The sequence below is a fragment of the Sus scrofa genome, chromosome X (assembly GCF_000003025.6).
Source record: "Sus scrofa isolate TJ Tabasco breed Duroc chromosome X, Sscrofa11.1, whole genome shotgun sequence".
Taxonomy (NCBI): domain Eukaryota; kingdom Metazoa; phylum Chordata; class Mammalia; order Artiodactyla; family Suidae; genus Sus; species Sus scrofa.
This window is the reverse complement of record NC_010461.5, coordinates 25,799,177-25,819,793: the sequence shown is the minus strand read 5'-3', so window position 1 is coordinate 25,819,793 and position 20,617 is coordinate 25,799,177. Positions and strand designations below refer to the sequence as shown.

Sequence of the window (20,617 nt, the reverse complement as noted above, 5' to 3'; positions counted from 1 at the left end):
CCCAAAGTAGATATTTGCAAATGGATGGCTGACACTCATATTCCAGGCAGTGAGAACAAGGCGTTGCTATATTGCCCGCCGTACCTGAAGCTGTACTATTTCACAGGAGGGTGAGCGGCATCTGGGTGTTCAGGAAAAGGAAACATCAGTAATCAGAATTTGTGTCTGTCTTTCTAGTTCTTTGTAAGGAAGAAAGTGCCCAGAACAGAGACATGGCATAACAGCTAAATCTCAGCAGTGGAGATAGATGCATTATGACACTTGACATTAAATTCTTTCTGCTAATTTTCCTGTTTATGATTCCAATTTTGCAAACAAATTTTAGCTATGATTTAGCTTTCCTACAAAGAGACAAGAACATTCTGTCTACTATTAATAATTGTTATTTGCATTAAAGGCCATTAAAGGCAGTATTATTATTTCTTTTTGGCTGCACTCACGGCATGTGGAATTTCCTGGGCCAGGGATTGAACCTGTGCCACAGCAGTGACCTGAGCCACAGCAGTGACAGCAGTGACAAGGCCAGATCCTTAACCAGTAGGCCACTAGAGCACTCCTGAAGGCAGCTTCTTAAATGCCTGATTAGCATAAGTCTGGACAAGAGAGAATAATAGTTCATAGGTCTGTTAACAGATCTAGGTATAGACAACTCAAGATCATACTCTTATGCCCTTAACCATGAACACCCATTCAAGTGCTATCCCAGTGGTCCTATCCTGAGCTGACACCCTGAATATGTTGACATTATAATAGAAAAGTTGAATTTGATAACCACAGTACACACCTGAGACTGCATCAATGTGACAGCTCACCAGCACTGGAGCAGAGATGCTTAGACATTAAAGGAAGAGAAGAAAACAAAACAAAATACTTATGCCTTCAGTGTGTGTGTGGGAGGCAGTTAAAGTTAATTTTTGTATTCCTCTTTTAAAGATAGAGATTAGAGAGATTGAACAAAGAGGAGGAGTCTAGTTGTTAATTTAGCCAAATTTTAGATGAACATAAGAAAGAAATCAGGGTGCGTGTTAATACATTTGAGTCAGTAGGACAATTGTTGGTGGGGGGGGTAAGACATTAAGGGTCAACTTCTTTAGGTTAATGCTTCATTGTTATTTTTATTTTACTTTATTTTATTTTTGGCTGTGCCCAAAGCATATGGAAATTCCCAGGCCCAGGGATGGAATCTGTACCATAGCAGCAACCCAAGACACTGTAGTGACAATGCACTACCAGATCCTTAACCCCCTAAGCCACAAGAGAACTCCTCATTGTTTTTATTAATTTAAATGCTCTTTTTCTTTTCCAAATAAATGCCTATAGTACTGTTTTGAGCAATTGCATCCACCCATCCATTTTGGCATTTCCCCAGGTGTGACCTAATACAGCAATAACTGCAAAGTTTTACATAGATGCTCAAAATATAGAATAAGTATGCATCATTAAGAAGTAGCAATACTTACCATGGGCATAGGAACATCTGTGATAAATCAGAAATAAAGTATTTGTTTTAATGCCCTTGGCCTCTTAAAAAATATTTTACAAAATTAAAAAACAATTCTGTATTAGTCCAGCACTTTTCCCACATCCCATAGTGCTCATTTCTTAAAAATGTGATTCTTCTTCTGGTTTTCATGTCACAAGTCTTTTTCCCCAGCAAAGAATGTTTATTTTCAGTTTCCACATTTTTTCTTAATTAGAAGAAGTTAATAGAACCTTCTTAAAACCACTTACTGGATAATACTGTACATGAAAACCCACACATCTTATCTGGGACTATTGTATTCTTAAATGACCTAGCTTCTCATTTTGATCTTCAAGAGACATTTTTCACCTTGTAGATAATCCTTGGTCTCCAAACCAACTCACAATCACATTTATAAATTTCAAAGTAGGGTATCTAACTAAATATAGGTGCATTGTTAAGAATAGATATATATATATTCTGAGACTGAAAGTTTATCCATCTACTATCTATCTATAAATTCATACCAGCATGCCATTTTTGTAAATATGTTCTTTTTCATAAATCTTGTAACATTTTTAGCCCAAGACATACTTTCCCTAATCGCCAGATACACAGAGAACATTTTATAAATTCAAGGATTTTATGTATTAGTTTTGATATCATAAATGTATAATAAGAAGTATTAAATTGTCTTCCTGTTCTTAATTTTAGAAAATAAATAAAACTGTAAAGTGAAGCATGAAGAATAAAAATTTTCTGAAAATCAGAACACTTTTTATATTTTTCATATAATGGATATATGCTCATGCATCAAATGGCAAATCACATTTATATGACTATTTCTAGCATTATACTCACAAAAATGGATCTTTGTTATTGTTTTCAGGATTTACTGGCATTGATCAAAAGAAGTTTGCATACGCAACTTATTCACATTGCTTTATTTTTCTTGTTGTTGTTGGTATTGTTTAGTTTACACAAAAAAGTACTTCAAGTCATCATATCCTTGCATTTAACCAGTGAAAGAGTAATCTTGAAAGAAAACATCTTACAAACTAGACACATACCCTGTTTATTTTCTCCAAAAATGCACTCCATAAAGCAAGTCCATTTTTAAACCTTTCCCAATATTATACAAAAATATTCTTATGCAAGTAATAAATTTATCTTTAAACATCCAACTTTTTGAAATTTAAAGCAGTCACACCAAAAGTTATCATTGTTAATTTTTAATCTAAACATAGAACACCTTGTGCTTATACAAACTGCTGTTATCATGTGCTCATATACTCTTTACATGGATCTGGCAAATATACTCTGCCATTATGCATTAAATTATGTAAAAAAGTATAATCAGTGCAGAACTTGCCTAGTTTTAAACAATGTTCTTTAACCATCCTCATCTGTGTTTATTATATATATAATTTCTTTTTGGAAAAAATTTAAGGCAAGTGCAATCAAAATTACAAAAACACTATCTCTATTGCTAACATATGCAGCATTCATATTTAGTGAGTGATCTCCTTCTCTCTTAAAAACGAAAGTACAAAATGCTAAGTATGTTATACTTGCTACAGTCAGTTATATTGTCTTACCTATAATCCATAGTTAAAATTGTTAGAAATATCAACATAAAAGTATACTTCTTTAAAGATCTTTAAAGATATCAACACAACTGCTACACCAGCAGGAATCTGCTATCCCCTTCCTGTAATTTCTTGTTGCATGTCCTGTTTTCTCATGAAAATACATAGCTAGATATTCATTCTGATGCCCATTTCGAAGATGACTATGAATACAAGGTCACCTCATAGCATGGAACACTTAAGTTGTAATATTTATACAGTTGTAAATTCACTTAATTCCATTGTGTTTCTATTTCACTTCAGTGATGGTACAGATTCTGTAAAGCAAGAGAAAACTAAAAAAAAAACCAAACCAACACTTATCAGTAACTGTATTTCTTTTTTCCTTTTTTTTCTTTTTTGCTAGTGAAAAGTTTTATTTTATTTTATTTTTTTGTTTGTATAATGATTTTTATTTTTTTCCATTATAGCTGGTTTACAGTGTTCTGTCAGTAACTGTATTTCTAAAGTTAGGCTTTGCTGAGGATATGTTATTTGCTAAGCACATAATTTAAATGGAATCTGAAAAATTAGTTATTTCACAGCCCTGGAAAAATAAAATCGACTAAAAGATAGGGAACTCATAGTAATAACTTTGGTGCTTTCATAGGCTTTTCTTGTGATAGTTGCTGAGTGCAATGCCTCCTCCATTTTTTATGAATAAATAATTCAGGGCTATCACGTAATGGAAAAAATAGGAAATGGAAACAATCACTAAAATTTTATGGGAAAAACAAGAATGAGCTGACTCTCTCCTTTAAGATAAAATGCATGTCCTTAAAGAAAAGTGAGTTGAACAGAAACCTGGGTATTTATTTTTAGCCTGTGCCAAAGTGATTCACTGGGTAATTTCCTGATGGAGTGTGCTATCTTGGGAACTCATACAACTGTTTATTTAATGTAGCACATCTATTGATTAAGGCTATTTAAATGTAATGTTAGTGTTTTCAATTAAAGTGCACACACCTTACTCATCCATGCACCCATGTACGCTAATTTGGCATACTCAATACTATATGTGGTCAAAGTTGACTATTTTGAATTGCTGTTGTCCAGAACACATTCTGAAAAATAAATCCAGCTCAAATGGTATATTGTCTATTTTAGTTTAGTGTAGAAATAAAAAAGGCTATAGCTCTCAAATTCTACCCTTGAATATTATTTTTTGATGTTCTAGTATTACAAAACTCTTGGTGGTCAGAGGGCCTACAGTGGCTGTGGAAGTCACTAGCATATGTGTGGAAAAACTTAAACCTATTCTCTTGAAACCCTTTGATGTGGCTTGCTCTGCAAAGAATGTATGAAAATATTTTTTCTTAACTAACAGAAGCCATGTCCTTGAAATTTGCACTTAGGATGAGTGGCATGATTAGTTTGTGACAATCAGACATCAGATAGGACATTCCTCTTAAGAAACAGAAGCTAGCAACCTTATGATTGGTAGTCATTCCTGAATAACAAGGAACATAAGGATCAACATGAGCCCAGTGAGATAAATATACATGGCTGGAAATACTTAGTCAGGAAACTTGACTGAGGTGTGAAATAAAGAACCAACTGGTTTGTCATTGTTGTGTAGCTTATCATCCTTGCGAAATAATGTGAAGAGAATGCATTTGCCATCTCACATAGAATTAACTAAATGTACTGGCACTGTATGGATATAGTCTCAGACTTTACATCATTCATTAGAATAGGGTTCTACAAATAACATGATCATAAAGATTTCCTAGTATTCAATAGTTTTGGAGTGTGAGCCAATAATCTATGCTTTTAACAAATGCTATAAGCGATTCTAATCCTAAAGGACATTTGGAAAAGTTTTCATTAGAGTTCATCTTTTGATGAATTCATCGTTAAAATGAGGAAAAATAAATAAGTCCAAAAAATTTAGCAAATTTTATATTGATTTATTTTCACACCCAATATCTTTGGTATCCCTAATTTTGCTATTTTTCTTCTTTAATGGAAATGGAAGTTACAATAGACCTGTAATCTCTTAAAAGGAAGGTGTATTTTTAATGAATACTTGACTATTAGCATATTTTTTTTCTTCTACAAAGGTACAATTACTTTTTTGAAGTCACATATTTCATGACAGAGTTGGACTCAGTTTTCTTGACCATTTTAGTTTCTTTCTTTTTGAGATATTCTCAAATAAAATGTCATTGTCCTTATCATTCAGCTTTTTTCAGGATTTCATTTTGAGTTCTGGTGAACAAACTAAGAGGAGTTATTAAAAAAAAAGAAATACCCAATTTATGGTGAAATTCATCCATTTCAAACATCAATTTTGTATTCCAAAGAGTGACAGTGGTTGTAATGACAGAAACAATAAATCCCACACCTGTATTTCTCAAAAAGGGGTCCTTGGGCCTCCACATTAGAGTCATTTGTGAAGCATGTTAAGTAAATAGATTCTGGGCCCCACTCCAGTACTATTGGTGTTTGATTTGAATTTCCATTTTTAATGAACTTTCCAGGAAATTGTTCTGAAGTCTAAAATTTGAGACCCATCTTTTTGACTCCAATAGTTTTCAATTCTGGTTTTCTTATAGAAGCATTTGGAGGGTTTATTAAACTAACTATCAAAAGGGGAAAATGCCAGACTAGTTTTCAGCTGAAATTTCTGGGACTTTAGGAGTTTTCAAACTTACCCAGGTGGTTCAAGGTATACCTAGGTCTTAGAATTGGAAGGATGCTATAGAAGAATTAGCTCATCTCACCAAGCCATTATGTCTCAGTATCAAGCATGCCAAAATCATAATTTCTATTCATACTTTATAATGATTAGCAATAAATTTTCCATTTTAATTAGGAAAAGCATGCTGAGACCATTGAAGAAAGGGTTTTCATTCAGAGCCCTATTTTCCTTTCAAGTTCATGGTGGTGTAAATAGTTCTTCATTGGCAAGGACAATAGAAGAACTGAGATATTCCATTGTTTAATTTAAACCAGCTATTGATTTTCATCATTTTATAGTTCTGTTCATCATTTATGCAGGCTTTTGACTTGTCCTTCTGCTCTCTGATTTTTAGGATGTTAGCCTTTTATTGGTTTTTATTTCCCAGAAAGAAGTTAGAAATTGGACTGCCTTAGCAGTTTTTCTATAATGCAGTCATTCACAAACCATCTTGATGACTTTTGCCATTTACCACCTCTAGACTATTATTTACCTATGTTTTTGTTTAAATCATTTAGTATATATTATTCTACCAGAAATAGTATCCATAAAGTCAAGTCTGATTACTGCTTAAGTTTTTTTTTTTTAAATCCTAACATATTTTAAATCAAATACATAACCTCAAATAAAAACTTCCCTCTGTGTACCATGTGAAACCAATATATCATTGGGATAAAAATTCCTTCATTTGGATAAAAAATTGGATAAATTATTTGTCAAATTTAGATGTTCTCTATCCTTAAGAACTTTACCCCACCCTTCCCCCCACACACCAGTTTCATTGGGCATTAAACATTGATTGAAAATGCAAGGTTAATTAGGGAATTGATTTGAATTACTTTTATAGGCCATACATACATGTTAAAAAATTCCATAGTAATAAGTGAGTGGGTCACCACTTTTTTAATTCTCTGAATATTTGCCTCATTCTATGTTTCTATTTTTTAGTAAATGTAGATCTGATATCAATTAGGAATCTTCTAGAAATAAGATGTTCCATGAGTATCAGTCTTTTAATCCCCTGCTAATAATATAAGTGTAATTGAAAGTTCCTGAGAATTATGTGTGTGTATGTGAGGTGCATACAAAATCCCAAATGTTCTTCAACTATCAATTCCTTCCTAATATTTTTAATAATGGGTCAGGCCCTATGATTCACAATTTAAAAAACAATATGGAAATTATACACTGAGTCATAATCCATATTACATTTTGCTTTTCAGTAGAAGTTATTTTTCATAATGAAAAAACCTACTGAAGTAGAAATGATTCTATGAAATTTTAAGTATATTAATTACTTTGAAATTCAACTTAAAATAATCTTACAGTTGTAAAAAAAATTACTCTCCATTTTTCATAATGATTTACCTCTGCTTCATCTTTGATAAATATTTCTTAAAAGGCTGTCCTAAGATATGAATTTTGCCTAAACAGCCCATTTATTCTAAGAGGTTTATGGTTGTTCACATGTTATACTTGTGATGGAAAGATATACCACCATTACCCTCTCCCCAAATAACTTTATTTATCTTAACATAAAATGCAAAGTAAGGCCCAAAACATTTTCCTTTAGAAATAACTGTGCACTACAACTAGGTGCAAATAGAGTAAAAAAAAAAAGATGATTAATGATGTTGGTCACTTTAAAATATTACCTGAGGGAACTTTATTTTAAGGTCCTTACATGAATAGTACCTTAAAAAGAAAGGGATAAAATACCCAGGGAGCAAGAAGTAAAGAAAAGAAACAGCAAGGAGGATTCACATGTAATCATTCCTTTCATTTCTCTTCCTCAAAGAATATTATGACATGGATGAAGGAGAAGATGTAGAATTTAACTTTGAAAAGATTATTAACCTGATAATGACTTTTAAGAGCTTGAGTTTGTGATTCAAATCCAGTAGTGAAGAAAAAGAGAGGGATTATAATTGGACTTGATTTTTTAACAAGGTTTTACTTTTTGTTCAGCCAATGACCATTTCTTAAGTTCCTTTCGTCATAATCATAATAGGAATTAAGTCTACGAAATATAAGCTTATACAGACATAAACAGAGAAGGAAAGAAAAGTATAACAAGAGTTGTCAAATTAATGAAGGTACTTACATAGGTTCCAACAACACATTATTTAATTTATTTTCATCTATGATCAGGTAGAAACCAGAAGAAACATTTGTAGCTTAATAAATAATTTAATTTCTTGAATTTCTATGTAACATATAAATTTATTTTTACAGGATATATAGAGAGCATACTCATAGAGAGCAACAGACTTATGAAACGACTATAAAACACAAATTATAATTCAAGTTTAAAATTTCTCATTTTTACACTTGTATTTGTCTATTTTCCTATTGCTAGTCAAAGCAAAACCAAATATGTAATTGTTAAGTATTCTAAGAAAAAAAAAAGAGCGCCTCCATCACCTACACAAGTTACATTCTAGATTGTACAAAATCAAAGAGAGTAGGCAAAACTAAAGGGAAACACTATGTAAAATGCACTTTTTACTGACTGTAGAACATATCTGAGAGTATCTGAGTTTAAAATTTGACTTGAACACCAGCAGAGGAAAATGACTAAATTCACTTTCCTATTTGGGTTCCCTCAAACTCTGAAAATGTAAAAGTTTGTACAATTCAATAGCAGATTATATGAACATATCCCCACTACTTTGGTGGAAAGAACACACTAAGGAGTCTAGCTACCAGGAGCATATGTTGCAAGGAATATGGACAACCGTCCATGTATCCTAACATAGAGATGTCTTCATCCCAGTTGAGAATTAACTTAAAACACTCATATCTGATCTCCCCAAATTTAGTCTCTCATTGACTAGTAAGGATAGACCCAAATTACTTTGCCACATGTTCATGCACTATGTAGTATGTCATTTTACATTAAATCTTTTTTTTTTTTTTTTTTTTTTAATGACCAGCATGCCCTTTGAAACTTAAGGTTATCTGGACTATGAAGACTGAAATTTACACAACATCAATATTACAAGTAATAGTCTCAAGTTCATGTGCAGTTCTTCAGTTTCTACTCATTTAGTAGTAGAGGGAATACCTGTGATGACAGAGTGATTGCCTTTGTTTGTTGTTTGTTTGTTATAAAGAGATTACTTTTCAGGCTGTGGACCCTGGGGGATGTATCAATGAAGGGAATGAGTGGTAGAAAAACAACAGTGCCTTACTTCACTTGAATGAACAATTCAGAAACACGAGTTTGTCACTGAACTCAGAGACTATTTAGAGGATCATTTATTAAAGGCAGAAGGATATTTTTCTTTTTATGTATCTTATGTGTGTATAATGGAGAGATGTTTTATATTCTGAGCCTGGAAGGAAGAAATGATACTTGATGGAAGATTAGAGCTAAATTCCTTCTTTTTAGTCTGGGCATTTTCTATGCATGTGACTGAAGTCTAATGATGACAAAATACATAAGATTAGGATTAGGATGAAGTCATCATCATCATCCTTCTCTTTATTCAAATTTAGTCAGGTTTTAACAGCTCCTTGTGACAGTATCTTAATTACTAACACAGCACAAACTTTCATCTTGCTGCCAAATATGAGTAAAAAGTGAAACTTTAAATTACCACCACCTCAGTTATTTTGAGTTTATTCTCAAAATTTTTCATATTTCCCTAAAGTTATATCATAAAACCTGAAACTAGCAAAAGCACAGTTGCAGCAAACCAAGCATATAACAAATTCTAAATCTTGGCATAAGAAAACTGGGTCCCTTAGGAAAAACATGTCAAATGGTTGTTTCTTCTACTCCTATACTAAATTAATTCTTCTTAGTTTTGTTGTAGGAAACAGGATTAAATCAAATCATAAAAAAGTTCAATGAAATAAGGCATCATGCCAAATTGCATGATTTCACATTCCACCCCAACTATCTTTTGAGTAAATTAGAAAATGAGTAAACTCTCATAGTAATTAGTCAACTCTCATTTATTTGGGAATGAACTACTTGTCATCGGTCAAAGTTTTTCCTCTCTATAAACCAGGTCTCCCACAAAATTGGGTCGTGTTGGAAGAGGAATTGCTTCTGTTTGTTAAAAGAACAATAATCATCCTCTGAATGACAGCAAGGAATTGCAGCAATAACAGTGCCTGCAAGATATGTGGTTTATCTGAATGTCAGTTTCTGAGTATATGCTCTAAATCCAAACATCAATAGCTTCTTAGATGATAGATATTTTTGAGACTCAAATCCCAGAAAACACAGTTTTGCACACATTCACGATTCTCTCTGGAACTTCAAGGGCTTGTTATTTCCTTTAATCCTTTTCACAGACTCAAGGTGTCCTTGAACCCAAGTTTAAGGTCTTTTGTTAAGGATAATGCAAATTTGAGAGTTGTTACTTTCTTTGTTCAAAACAATAGGGTGGGAAGGGTAAGTGATAAGGCAAGGTACAGCTCAGCTTCCATTAACAAGCTGCTCCTTTGAGAGAACTCAGTTGCATCATTTCTTTGTAACAACCACATATATTGTTAAAATACCCCTTATTGAACAATAACAAAATGTGTCCTAGGTAGGATTGCTAACCCATTTAACAGTATTTCATCTCTTTTAATCAACTATGACAATAATGGGAATAATGTTCAAGCAAATTCATATCAGAAAGAGTAAGGGATTTTCTTCCTCTGTCTATGTATATTCTCTTATTTCCACTCAGTCATTTTACTTACACAATATCTATGGTCTCCTCTGAATTTCAATAAGCTTTCTTCTGGGACTAATGATATAAGCTTAAATTTAAAAAAGAAAAAAAATTAAGCGTAAGATAAAAAATGCTTCTTAGAAAAAGGAGAACTAGGGTATCATTCGAGAATCAGAAAATAATTTACAAATGTATGACTTAATGTTTTCCTAGAAATAATGTTCTTAATTTACATAGGTGGGATATGTCAAAGTTAATGACTATTCTAGGATAAACAAAACTTACTTGGAGTTTAGGGTTGGCTCTCAGTTAATATTTGTTCTTGTTATAAAATGCTAAATAATAACGAAATAAAGAAGAAAGTAGTATCAAGGTATTTAAGTCAAGAGTGTTCAAATACATATACTGAAGAAAGTAAGAAACACAAAATGGTTGACTGAATAACCAGAAGATTAACTATACGAATAGAGTAGGTTCAGGTCTCATTGTGTCTTGGATTTTTTTTATATAATTGATCTTAAATCAGCTGGATGCATGAGATACAAATTTTTCTCTGCCCATAGAAGACCTAAGGAATGGATTACAAATTAAATAATCAAAGATTTGAGCACCAATATAAAGAGTGGGACGCTCATAGGTAGCAAGTAGAAGTCACATTAAAGAACCAGGTGGCCTTACAATTCCATGACATGTCACTTGGAATCTAAGCAGCAAATGATGAAAAACAGGCATTAAATACCAAACCTTGCACAGGTCCAAGTCCAGAAGCCCATTATTTCCCTTAGCTTGGCTAACATATTCACACTTTCAACTGTGTTTTTTACCACTAGAATATTCTTATCTCCCACAGCTCCCGCTGGAAAAAAGAGAAGGATGAAACCTAAGCACTAGGGAAAATACATTTTTTTTCTCTCTTTATTGTGAATTCTAACATAACTTTTGTTAAACACAGAGCATGTGAACACATGGCAGTTTCCTTCATTTGTTCTCACATGGAGCTGATGGAGGAATACTTGGGAAGAATGTTTCTAAAGCCATAGATAGCCTCTTCTCCATTTTTTTCATTTTCTAAAAATATGACAAAACATTAGAGGAAAAAAAGTTTTTAAGTTGTGAGAATATCAAATATTACCCATCAATCCCTGAATCATGCTATTTATTCAAAGTGCTTAAATCTACACTAAAAATAGAACAAAAAATGTACTCCCAATGCAGCTAAATTAACACCTATGGATGCCTAAAATATGACTGTGGTCTGAATACTTCCTCTACATTTATTCAACACTTCCATCGTGCACTTAAAAAAATTAAAAAAAAAAAAACTAAAACAAAGATATAAACCAGGCCATTGCCATGATTACAGTTTTCTGAGCACTGGGGGAGTCTTGAATACAGTCCAATGAGGTTCACTGCCACCAGTCCCTGACAGGTGTCCATAGTACAAAGTTAAACAATGGCCTTCTTGGATTCTGAAAATAACCAATGTGCAAAGCTGACCTTAAAGTTTGTGTCCGTGTAGCTTCAGGTCTGGTTTGAGAAAATGTGACAGAGGTCCAGGGAGAGCATGGGAATAAAGAATAGATTGTAGAGAAGGACCCAGAGTTGTGAGGGAAATAAGCATTTTTTTTTCTTTTTTACCAAATAAAAGTCAATGCACATCCTAAAGCTCCTTTACCTTGTTACACAAATATGAAATGTTCATATTGTTACAAAATTCTTATAATCATCTCTCATACATTTGCAATTCAATTTTAACCTTCCCAATGAACTCTACTGAAATTTATATTTTTGTGTGCATAGTCAACTTACATCTTAGTATTGTGACCAAAACTGTAGAATTGTTTTCTCACTATATGGTGGTAGGAATAAACCAAACATACAATAGTCACTACACAAGCCCACAGACAATGGCTGGAACGGAAGTTCCTACAATGAATCACTAAAGTAATGCGTAAGTTCTATTATCAGTGTTTTCATCACATTGATTTTTTTAAAACTAAAAGCTACTTAGGTATTATTTCCCTTTAGCAATTCTGCCCTCTGCAAGTTCCTTTATGATTGATTTTGCATCATTTTCAACATGAATATGTATTAGCTGCTTATGTCATTGAATTCAAACATAAAGCTAAATGGTAGGGGATGAATTTCCTGGGAGCATCAGCTTACTGTTTCTGAAAGATAGAATTATACAATTAAAATAAAACTAATTCTTTATACAGTAAAATTAATTATTTTAAATACTTTCTCATCTAATTTAAAAACTATTTTGTGTAAATAATGTTTATTTTTAAAATACTGATTTCTGTTGGTATTCATATGTTTGACCTCCTGAGTTCTTATATAAACACTTTGATATTATTAAGTGCTGCTTATGTTCACAAACTGAAACCAAACACTTGATTCTGAATATAGCATTGAAAATTAAATACACTGAATTAACATTTAAATACAAGGGGACTCCATAATAAGTTTCACACATTTGTTCTGACTCTTTAGAAAATAACATTTTCTATAATACAAGGTGACAAAACATATTCGATGACACATCCTGTCCTTCCCTTTGGTTTGGAAGCCTTCAATATAAATTTCATTTTGACTTGTGTTAATTCACCCTTTTGAGTTAACTTGCCTGGCATTTGCACATAATCTCATTTGCAGAAAATTATAGAGGGAAAAGAGGAAGTAGAATATTAAACAAAAACAGCCACAAACACATTCATGCCTTTCCAGGAAGTGATCAAATATAGGGCTTGATTTTTTTGTTGTTTTTTCCTTTTTTTTTTTTTTTTGTTTGTTTCTTTTGTTTTGTTGTGTGTGTTTATATATATATATATATATATTTATATAAGGGTACATCAACTCATTTAAAAAACAGAAACAGCACACTCTCCCCCATTTTCATGCCCTTGATCTTCTCTTCTTAGCACTCTGTAGTGGTCACTGTCAAGTGACTAGCACAATTTTGGGTCTGGAGTGTATTCTGACGAGCAGTGAAGTAAATGTTAAGACAGTTAGACCCACCCCCACCCTTTCTCAGAGTTTACACATCATGCCGCCATTAGAAGGGTAGAGGTGGGGAATGAGGCAGGACAAGGAAGAGATTCAGGGCTCTGATTGGCGGGGCCCTCCTATGAACAAGTGTTCTTCTCATCTTTTTTTTTTTTTTCCCCAAATGGCAATGCTGGCATTCGTTGCACTGCTCTCTGAAGGCCCACATGGCCCTGCCGATCCTAGGCAGAACCCAAGAGAGGATCCGGTGCTCCTTGTCCCATCGGATAGATTTGTCCAAGCACCCCAAGGAAATGTTAAAAGCAAAAGAAAATCAAGGAAAGGAAATAAAAGCCCATTCTAAAACTAAACTAATGAAGCAAAAAAAGGATTTTCTATCTATACATAAGTCTCTTCTTTAAAAAAATGTAAATTTACAAATTCCAATGACATATAAAACAAAGTCAAAAAATGTAATGGTAGGAGACATGATAAAACAGGAGGACACTGATGCTACAAAGAAATTGCAAAAAACATATGTACAAGACCCTGTTTTTCCTCGTGTTCTAGAGATTGTAATGCATGTTTTTAACAGCAGCAGTCGAGGATTTAGTTCCAGGCACTGGACTGCAGACTCCACTCAAACTCCCAGGGACAGAGTGCCCCTTGCTTTTCTGTCACCAAATCACACTGGATATACTGGTCTCCCTTGGCAATAGCGGCAGGATGGCACTGTTTGTGTGGGCCTCATCTGGATTCTGCTCCCTGCTCGATTTTGTCTGTGGCCGCTGCCCGTTGATGAGTGTCATAGGGATGTTACAATAGGTATGCTGATTTCCTATGGAGGTAAGAGGCAGGGTGCCGGTTGGAGGTACGTCGTACTCATAGCTTCGGTAGTAGTGTTTCTGACGCATTTGTGAATGGTACGTGTTGTGAAAGGTGGAACGGAGATCTGGATGGGCAGTGGCTAGAGCGGTTGAGGTGGCGGCAGCCATAGAAATGGCCGAGACAGTCTGCAGCTCCCCGAAAGGCCCCTGCTCACTAACATCTAAAGCCTGCTCGTGCGTAATGGGTTCTATCCTCTTAAAAGGCATTTCATATTGCAAACGTTTCCAGAATTTAGAGTTCAACTTGTTGCATTTTGGTCCATGCCACTTAATAACGGTCAGGAGCTTGATCGTGTGCTTCAGGGCCTCCACCTCCTGGTAGTTCATAATTCCTCGTAGTTCACTGCATTCAATTAGGATCACTTTAATCTCTCCAGTTACAAGCATGTTTCGAAGTCTGGTCTCCAGCTCAAAGATGCTCCAGCCCCTTCTGACTACATAATTTGGGGTCATGACAATAATCAGCCGCTTGCTTTGATCTACACACCTTGCTACATCTTCAATGTATGCTACAAAAGAGAAAAGGGTTTATCAGAACAAGTAAATTGAACATTTGGTCCAGAGCCACAGTAGATTCTCTTTTACACATTAAATGAGAATTGCTGGTTGTTGGGTAAACCCTTGAGAAGATGAAAATAGCCAACGATCACTTTGAATAAAGTATGGGTTTTGCTTCTCTCAATGTTAGAAATGTCTTCCCAGGTACAATCTCTCATTTGGTTCCTTTAAATGTCAAGACTCATGACATGAGATGCTTTATAGAATAATGGAAGTAGCTTCCTCAGGGGTATGGAAACATTTTTCATTTGAACATATAATGACATTTCTTTCTTGAGAAACTGACATATGCAGAAGTTAAAATTCTGTCTAAAAATGATGATTACACAGACAGACACAAGAATATGCACACTCTCAAATGAAGACATTAACTTACTTCCAGTTGGAATTAAATCTCTATCTGGTATAAACAACTTATATCCATAATGCTTTTCAAGCATATCAGGTAGGATTTCAAGAGCAAAGCGTTCTTCTTCCCCAGTCTCTTGATTCCACTGGTCAGGATCCACTTTAGTGTATGATAAGTATGCATCATAATCTTTATTATCTGTCAAGAACATTACAGAGTAAAGTTGAAGTTGCTACTTTACAAAGAAAACAATAGGCTATGAGAACATTCACCTCATTTCACAAGTATCTCCAAATGTCTCACTTCTGGGAGGCCAAAGAAAGAAGTCTTCATTCATTTTCATTAAGAATTCAATAATCCCAAGTATTGTGGAACAAATTGGGGAGTATAAAGGAGTCACACTTTTTGTTGTTATTAAGACAGCAAGAGAAAAAATAATGAAAAGACCAGTGAAACGTAACTTCCAGCATTTTTGCTGCACATATCATAAACAATTTTGACTGTTTATAAAAGCCACATATTTGGATAGTATGCTCTTATTCTATATAATTGTACATTCACCTAATCCTTCCTTTGGTGATTTTACCCTATTGAAAAAAGGAGAGAAAACTGAAACTGGCTTGACTGTGGAGGAATAGTTTTTAGATTGTGTACGCTGTGTTGATTTTCTGTTGGGGAAGAAAACAAAACCAAATTTGAAATAATTAATTTTTCATTGGGAGCTGGTTCTTAGATTTTAGGACTGAAATTGTTAATATGCTGAATTATTATAGAAAAACATTGCTTTTCTGATTTCCATTTATCTTGGATCTAAATTCTTGCCAAATTATTTTCATCATGTTAATGAGTTTGACTATAAAAATAAAAAATTACAATATAAATGAATGAAACTTAGTTCTAAAATATGATTTCTTTCTTCATTTTCCCCCCTTTTACATGAGAATGAGAAAAAGATGCAAGTTGAATTGAAACATTCTTAAATTTCAGAACAAAATAAATCTGCCATTTGGCATGGAAAATTAAAAACTTCTGGCATATAAAGAATCAAAGATAGAGGGGGCATTTCATGACTGGCTCTGGGTAGCTTTGGGATACTCCTTTTGATTTCAAGGACACTAAAGCTCACTTCTGAAGATTCATAGATGTGTATTCATTTTAGTAGTCTGATCATCTTGAGCCACCTAAAAGTCACTTTATAACTTGGGGAAAACTCATAAACTATTTACTTCACCTAAACTTAACACAGGCATAGGAGAAGCTACCAACTCCATGATAATATCCCTGGGGTCAGGGTTGGGGGGAAACCTTTAGCTGTGGAAGCTTTTTCTAAAAGCAGTTTTCATGTTAAAAAAAAAAAGTCATCATCCCAATCATGTCATATTTTGGTATTTGGTATTTTCTTCATTCTTCAACCAGCATATAATTATACATATTATAAATAAAATCAATTTTTATAATATTAATAATTATGTTTGTTATAGCATGCCCACACACATATGCCAGCAGTCTACAGTGGTAAACATTTTACTAATGTAAACACTTCAGCTGATTAATAAATCATAGAAATAGCACTTGATAAAGCAATAATACTAACTGATATTTAATTAAAATGTCCATTTATTAACTAATCACATGAGTATCTATGAGATAAAAATCTTCCTTTGCAATATGGGTCAGTAGCTCCCATCTAGTAGAGGATGCAGACAAGTCAATAGTCTATTTCCAGAGGATTATTGTGTTGCTAAGAGTAGTACAGGCATCATGGACCAAAGAGGTAGCTTTGTTTTTTTAAATGAAAGTTGATTTATGGTGTTGTGTCAACTTCTGCTGTATAGCATAGGAACCCAGTCATACATTAAAAAAATATATTTTAAGCCAGATTGCAAATTGTGGAATGATTTCATGCATATTCATATACTATTTTCTTTCTGGGAGGTTGTTCTCTTCCGATTTTTTACAAAGCACTATAAAGTATTGAAATTTGCCTAAATCTGGGATGTGTAATGACTATATCCTCATTCTTTGCCTTTTGTTTTCTGTAGGCTCAAAAGTATTTGAAAACTAGATCAATGTGAACACCAAAAAGAACAGAGTACTTATGACTCTGAAGAGATGTAAACAACTGGTCCACCAATATTAGTAAGTTCCAGCTGGATATTACCTTTGCTAACATGACACTGTTTCTGATTCCCCTGCCTTGTCCGTGATATCCTTCTTGCAATCCATAAATGCTGTCATTTTTCAAGATGTTTTCTGTGGACTGTTTCATTTGTCTCTCAACATACTTTCCCTTAAAAATCTCCTTTCTTGTCATGACGTCAACAACCACTTATACGCAGATGTCCCCCTAATTCAGATGTCCAAATCCTGTCTTCTTTCTTATGAACTTATAAATTGGACCCTTTAATTTGGATGTTCAGCACATACCTCACATTCAATATGTTCATGACACGTGTCCCATCTCAAGCTTTGTGCTTAACATTTTATTCCACTTAAATTTTAGTAATGTAACAATAATCTCATTTCCTTAGTTTCCAAACTTCAGATGCATGTTCCACTTACCACTTTTCTTTAGCAATAATCTCATAGCCATTCACGGGTAAAAATTCTTTGGATTCTATTTCCATTCTAGGTGCGACCCTACTCTCTTCTCAAGTGTTATAATTATATTTCATTGGGTCTTTAATCTCCATTTCCTTATTCTTCTGGACCATTCCACATAGAATCACAAAATTTATTTTTTCAAATCTCACCATTGATTAAGTTTATGGTTGCTTGAAAAATATTTATGGCTACTCATTGTTAAAAAAACCAACAGCTAACTCTGCAGTTTGTTTCCTGTGAATTAGAGTCTGATATCATTGAATTGAAGGTGATCTCTTTTCGCACATATCATATTATTGTGCTAACATCTTAATCTTCTTTCTTTGACTGCAAGATCCTTAACTCAGATGTGTGACTAGGGTTTAGCAGATACTCAACATATCTGTTGATTAAATGAATAAATGGCCTCTCATTTTGACATCATATGAGTTACATCTTATAGCCAATGTAGAGATTTTCTCAAGACTTGGGCCATTTCCTAGGAGAGATGGCTTTGGTAATACACACTTTAAGCTGCCTGGGGCTCCTCAAGGAATCACTAGGTACTATAATTTTTCAAAAAATTTTTATTGGAGTGTAGTTGACTTATAAAGTTTTGTTAGTTTGAGATATACAGCTAAGTAAATCAGTTATATATATACACAGAGCCATTCCTTTTCAGATTCTTTTCCCATATAGTTATTGCACAATATTGAGTAGATCTTGAACTGTATTTTCTCACTGTGACTCAATGGAAGACCTCAGAGTCCTTGCAGACTTCTCTGAAAAAGTGGTTTTTACACTTAAGCATGAAAGGCAACAATTTGCAGGGCTTGCTAAAATGCAGACTGCTAGGCTCCACCTCCAGAATTTTTAAACCAGAGGAGATAGAATAGGTCCTGAGAATTTGAATTTATAGCATACTCTCAGGTGTTGCTGTTGCTGTTCCAGCAACAACACTAGAGAAATTCTGCTCCAGGACAGGGTATAGGTACTCACAGGTCTCAAAGACATCAAAGAACTTAAGTGAGCTGCCAGGTAATTCATCAGAATACCACAAAACCTGCACACTGCAGCCTTGATACAGGGCAGGTCTTGATACAGGGCATGTACTCTAAATAAATTAGCTGAAAATCTACACTTTCAGCAGAAAAAGGGTAGATTCTTGCATATACTAATACATTTAGTAACCATGTTAAGCTTAAATGAACCTCAGGAGTAAATGGTATGGTCTCAGTCAATTTTCTATCTCTTTATGTCATCTGGATAAATTTATAACATTTAAGCTAATTATCTCCAAGACAAAAAAGGAGTTGATCACATGTAGGTTATTCTGGAAATAAATGTGACTGAAAAGCCCCTTGCAAGCATTTGCAGCAGCTTCCTCCCTCATATCAGTGGAACACTTGATTGCTATCTAATTTTTCTTTTTCCCCAGAGTCTCTATCAGTACAGAATTTGGCTAGGCATTTAATTACCTATAGAAACCAACTCATAATTTGAAAATTATCAGACTGCAAATACTGTTCCAGATATTATGCTAAATTCAGCAATATTTTCTTTTCTTTTTTTTGGCCACACCTGCAGCATGTGGAAGTTCTTGGAACCGGGATCGAACTGGAGCCAAAGCAGTAACCTGAACCACAGCAGTGACAAGATTGAATCTTTAACTGCTAGGCCACAAGGGAACTCCCAGCAATGTTTTCTGATTCAAAATCATATGCATTCTAAGGTTTCTTCTTTTTTCTCAGTTAACAGCTGAATCTCAATCTTGGGAAGTATCTCTTAGATTTTTTTTTTATATCTATAAGAACATATATTGACTACTCATGTGTATAGGCTTCATGTGACTGCAGAAGATGAAAAATTGAGATTTTTTTTAATAATCATAGAAAAACAAAAATCATAGTAAAAACAAAATTATAAGATTTTTAAAGGATAGGGCTATGATCTTTAATTTTTTTTTCCTTTTTCTTTTTCTTTTTTTTTTTTTTTTTTTTTTCTTTTTTGGCCACCCTGTGGCATATGAAGTTCTTGAACCAAGGATCAGATCCAAGCTGCAGTTGTGACCCACACCGCAGCTGCAACAATGCCAGATCCTTAACCCACTGTGCCATTCCAGGGATTGAACCTGTGTTTGGCACTCCAGAAACACTGCTGGTCCATTGCAGTGGGAACTCCAAGATTGTGATCTTTTACATTCAACTTAAGTTTATAAACATCTTAAAACTAGTTAGCCATAACAGGGTAGTATGATAATATATTTCTTAATCTGTATTCTCTAATTTTTATTTTCTGTAATTTAAACCCTCAAATATATTTCTATTGACTGCAAGGATGGAAAGCAATTGATGTACATACCCTTTGTAAAAAGCTTCATAAACTCTAACAGAGTCATTGGTTACTCTTTCTGTGATTTTTAAGAGATTCTGACTGTAATGTCCCACAAAACAAGAAAAACATGAGTGAAATCATGAAGATGGCCAAATATGATATCTCTTGCATGTATCCTTCTTAGCCATAGTACAGACACAGTCCTGGTCACCCAAAGACCCATCCAATGTCCATGTGTAAGCCCTCCCAGGGACCTGGTGGGGGCCATACCCATCTCTCTATGTGGTGATAGGTCCAGCAAGTGAAGACCCAATTGGAGATCTTGAAGTGGATACTTGTCCAAGTGCTGTTCTACTGAACAAGGTACTTGAGGCATTCCTCTCCACCTATAGACCAGACAGGATCTATGCAAACCTTAGCTCCTGCTAACAAGCCTGCTAACCATGAACCTCACTGCAGACCTGGCAAC

The 20,617-nt window shown here is 34.1% G+C and overlaps 1 protein-coding gene across 3 annotated transcripts in view; it reads right to left on the bottom strand.

The window, feature by feature from the left end:
- The window catches only part of IL1RAPL1 (interleukin 1 receptor accessory protein like 1), a 1,403,038-nt gene continuing 1,391,085 nt past the window's right edge, over window positions 8,665–20,617 (bottom strand). For all 3 annotated transcript variants that reach the window (XM_003360251.5, XM_021080209.1, XM_021080210.1), the window contains exons 10-11: window positions 15,259–15,429; window positions 8,665–14,833 (exon numbers count right to left, since the gene is read on the bottom strand). In XM_003360251.5, coding sequence (XP_003360299.3) covers window positions 14,115–14,833; window positions 15,259–15,429 — 890 coding nt within the window. In that variant the 3' untranslated portion in view covers window positions 8,665–14,114. The remainder of the gene's footprint in view (window positions 14,834–15,258; window positions 15,430–20,617) is intronic.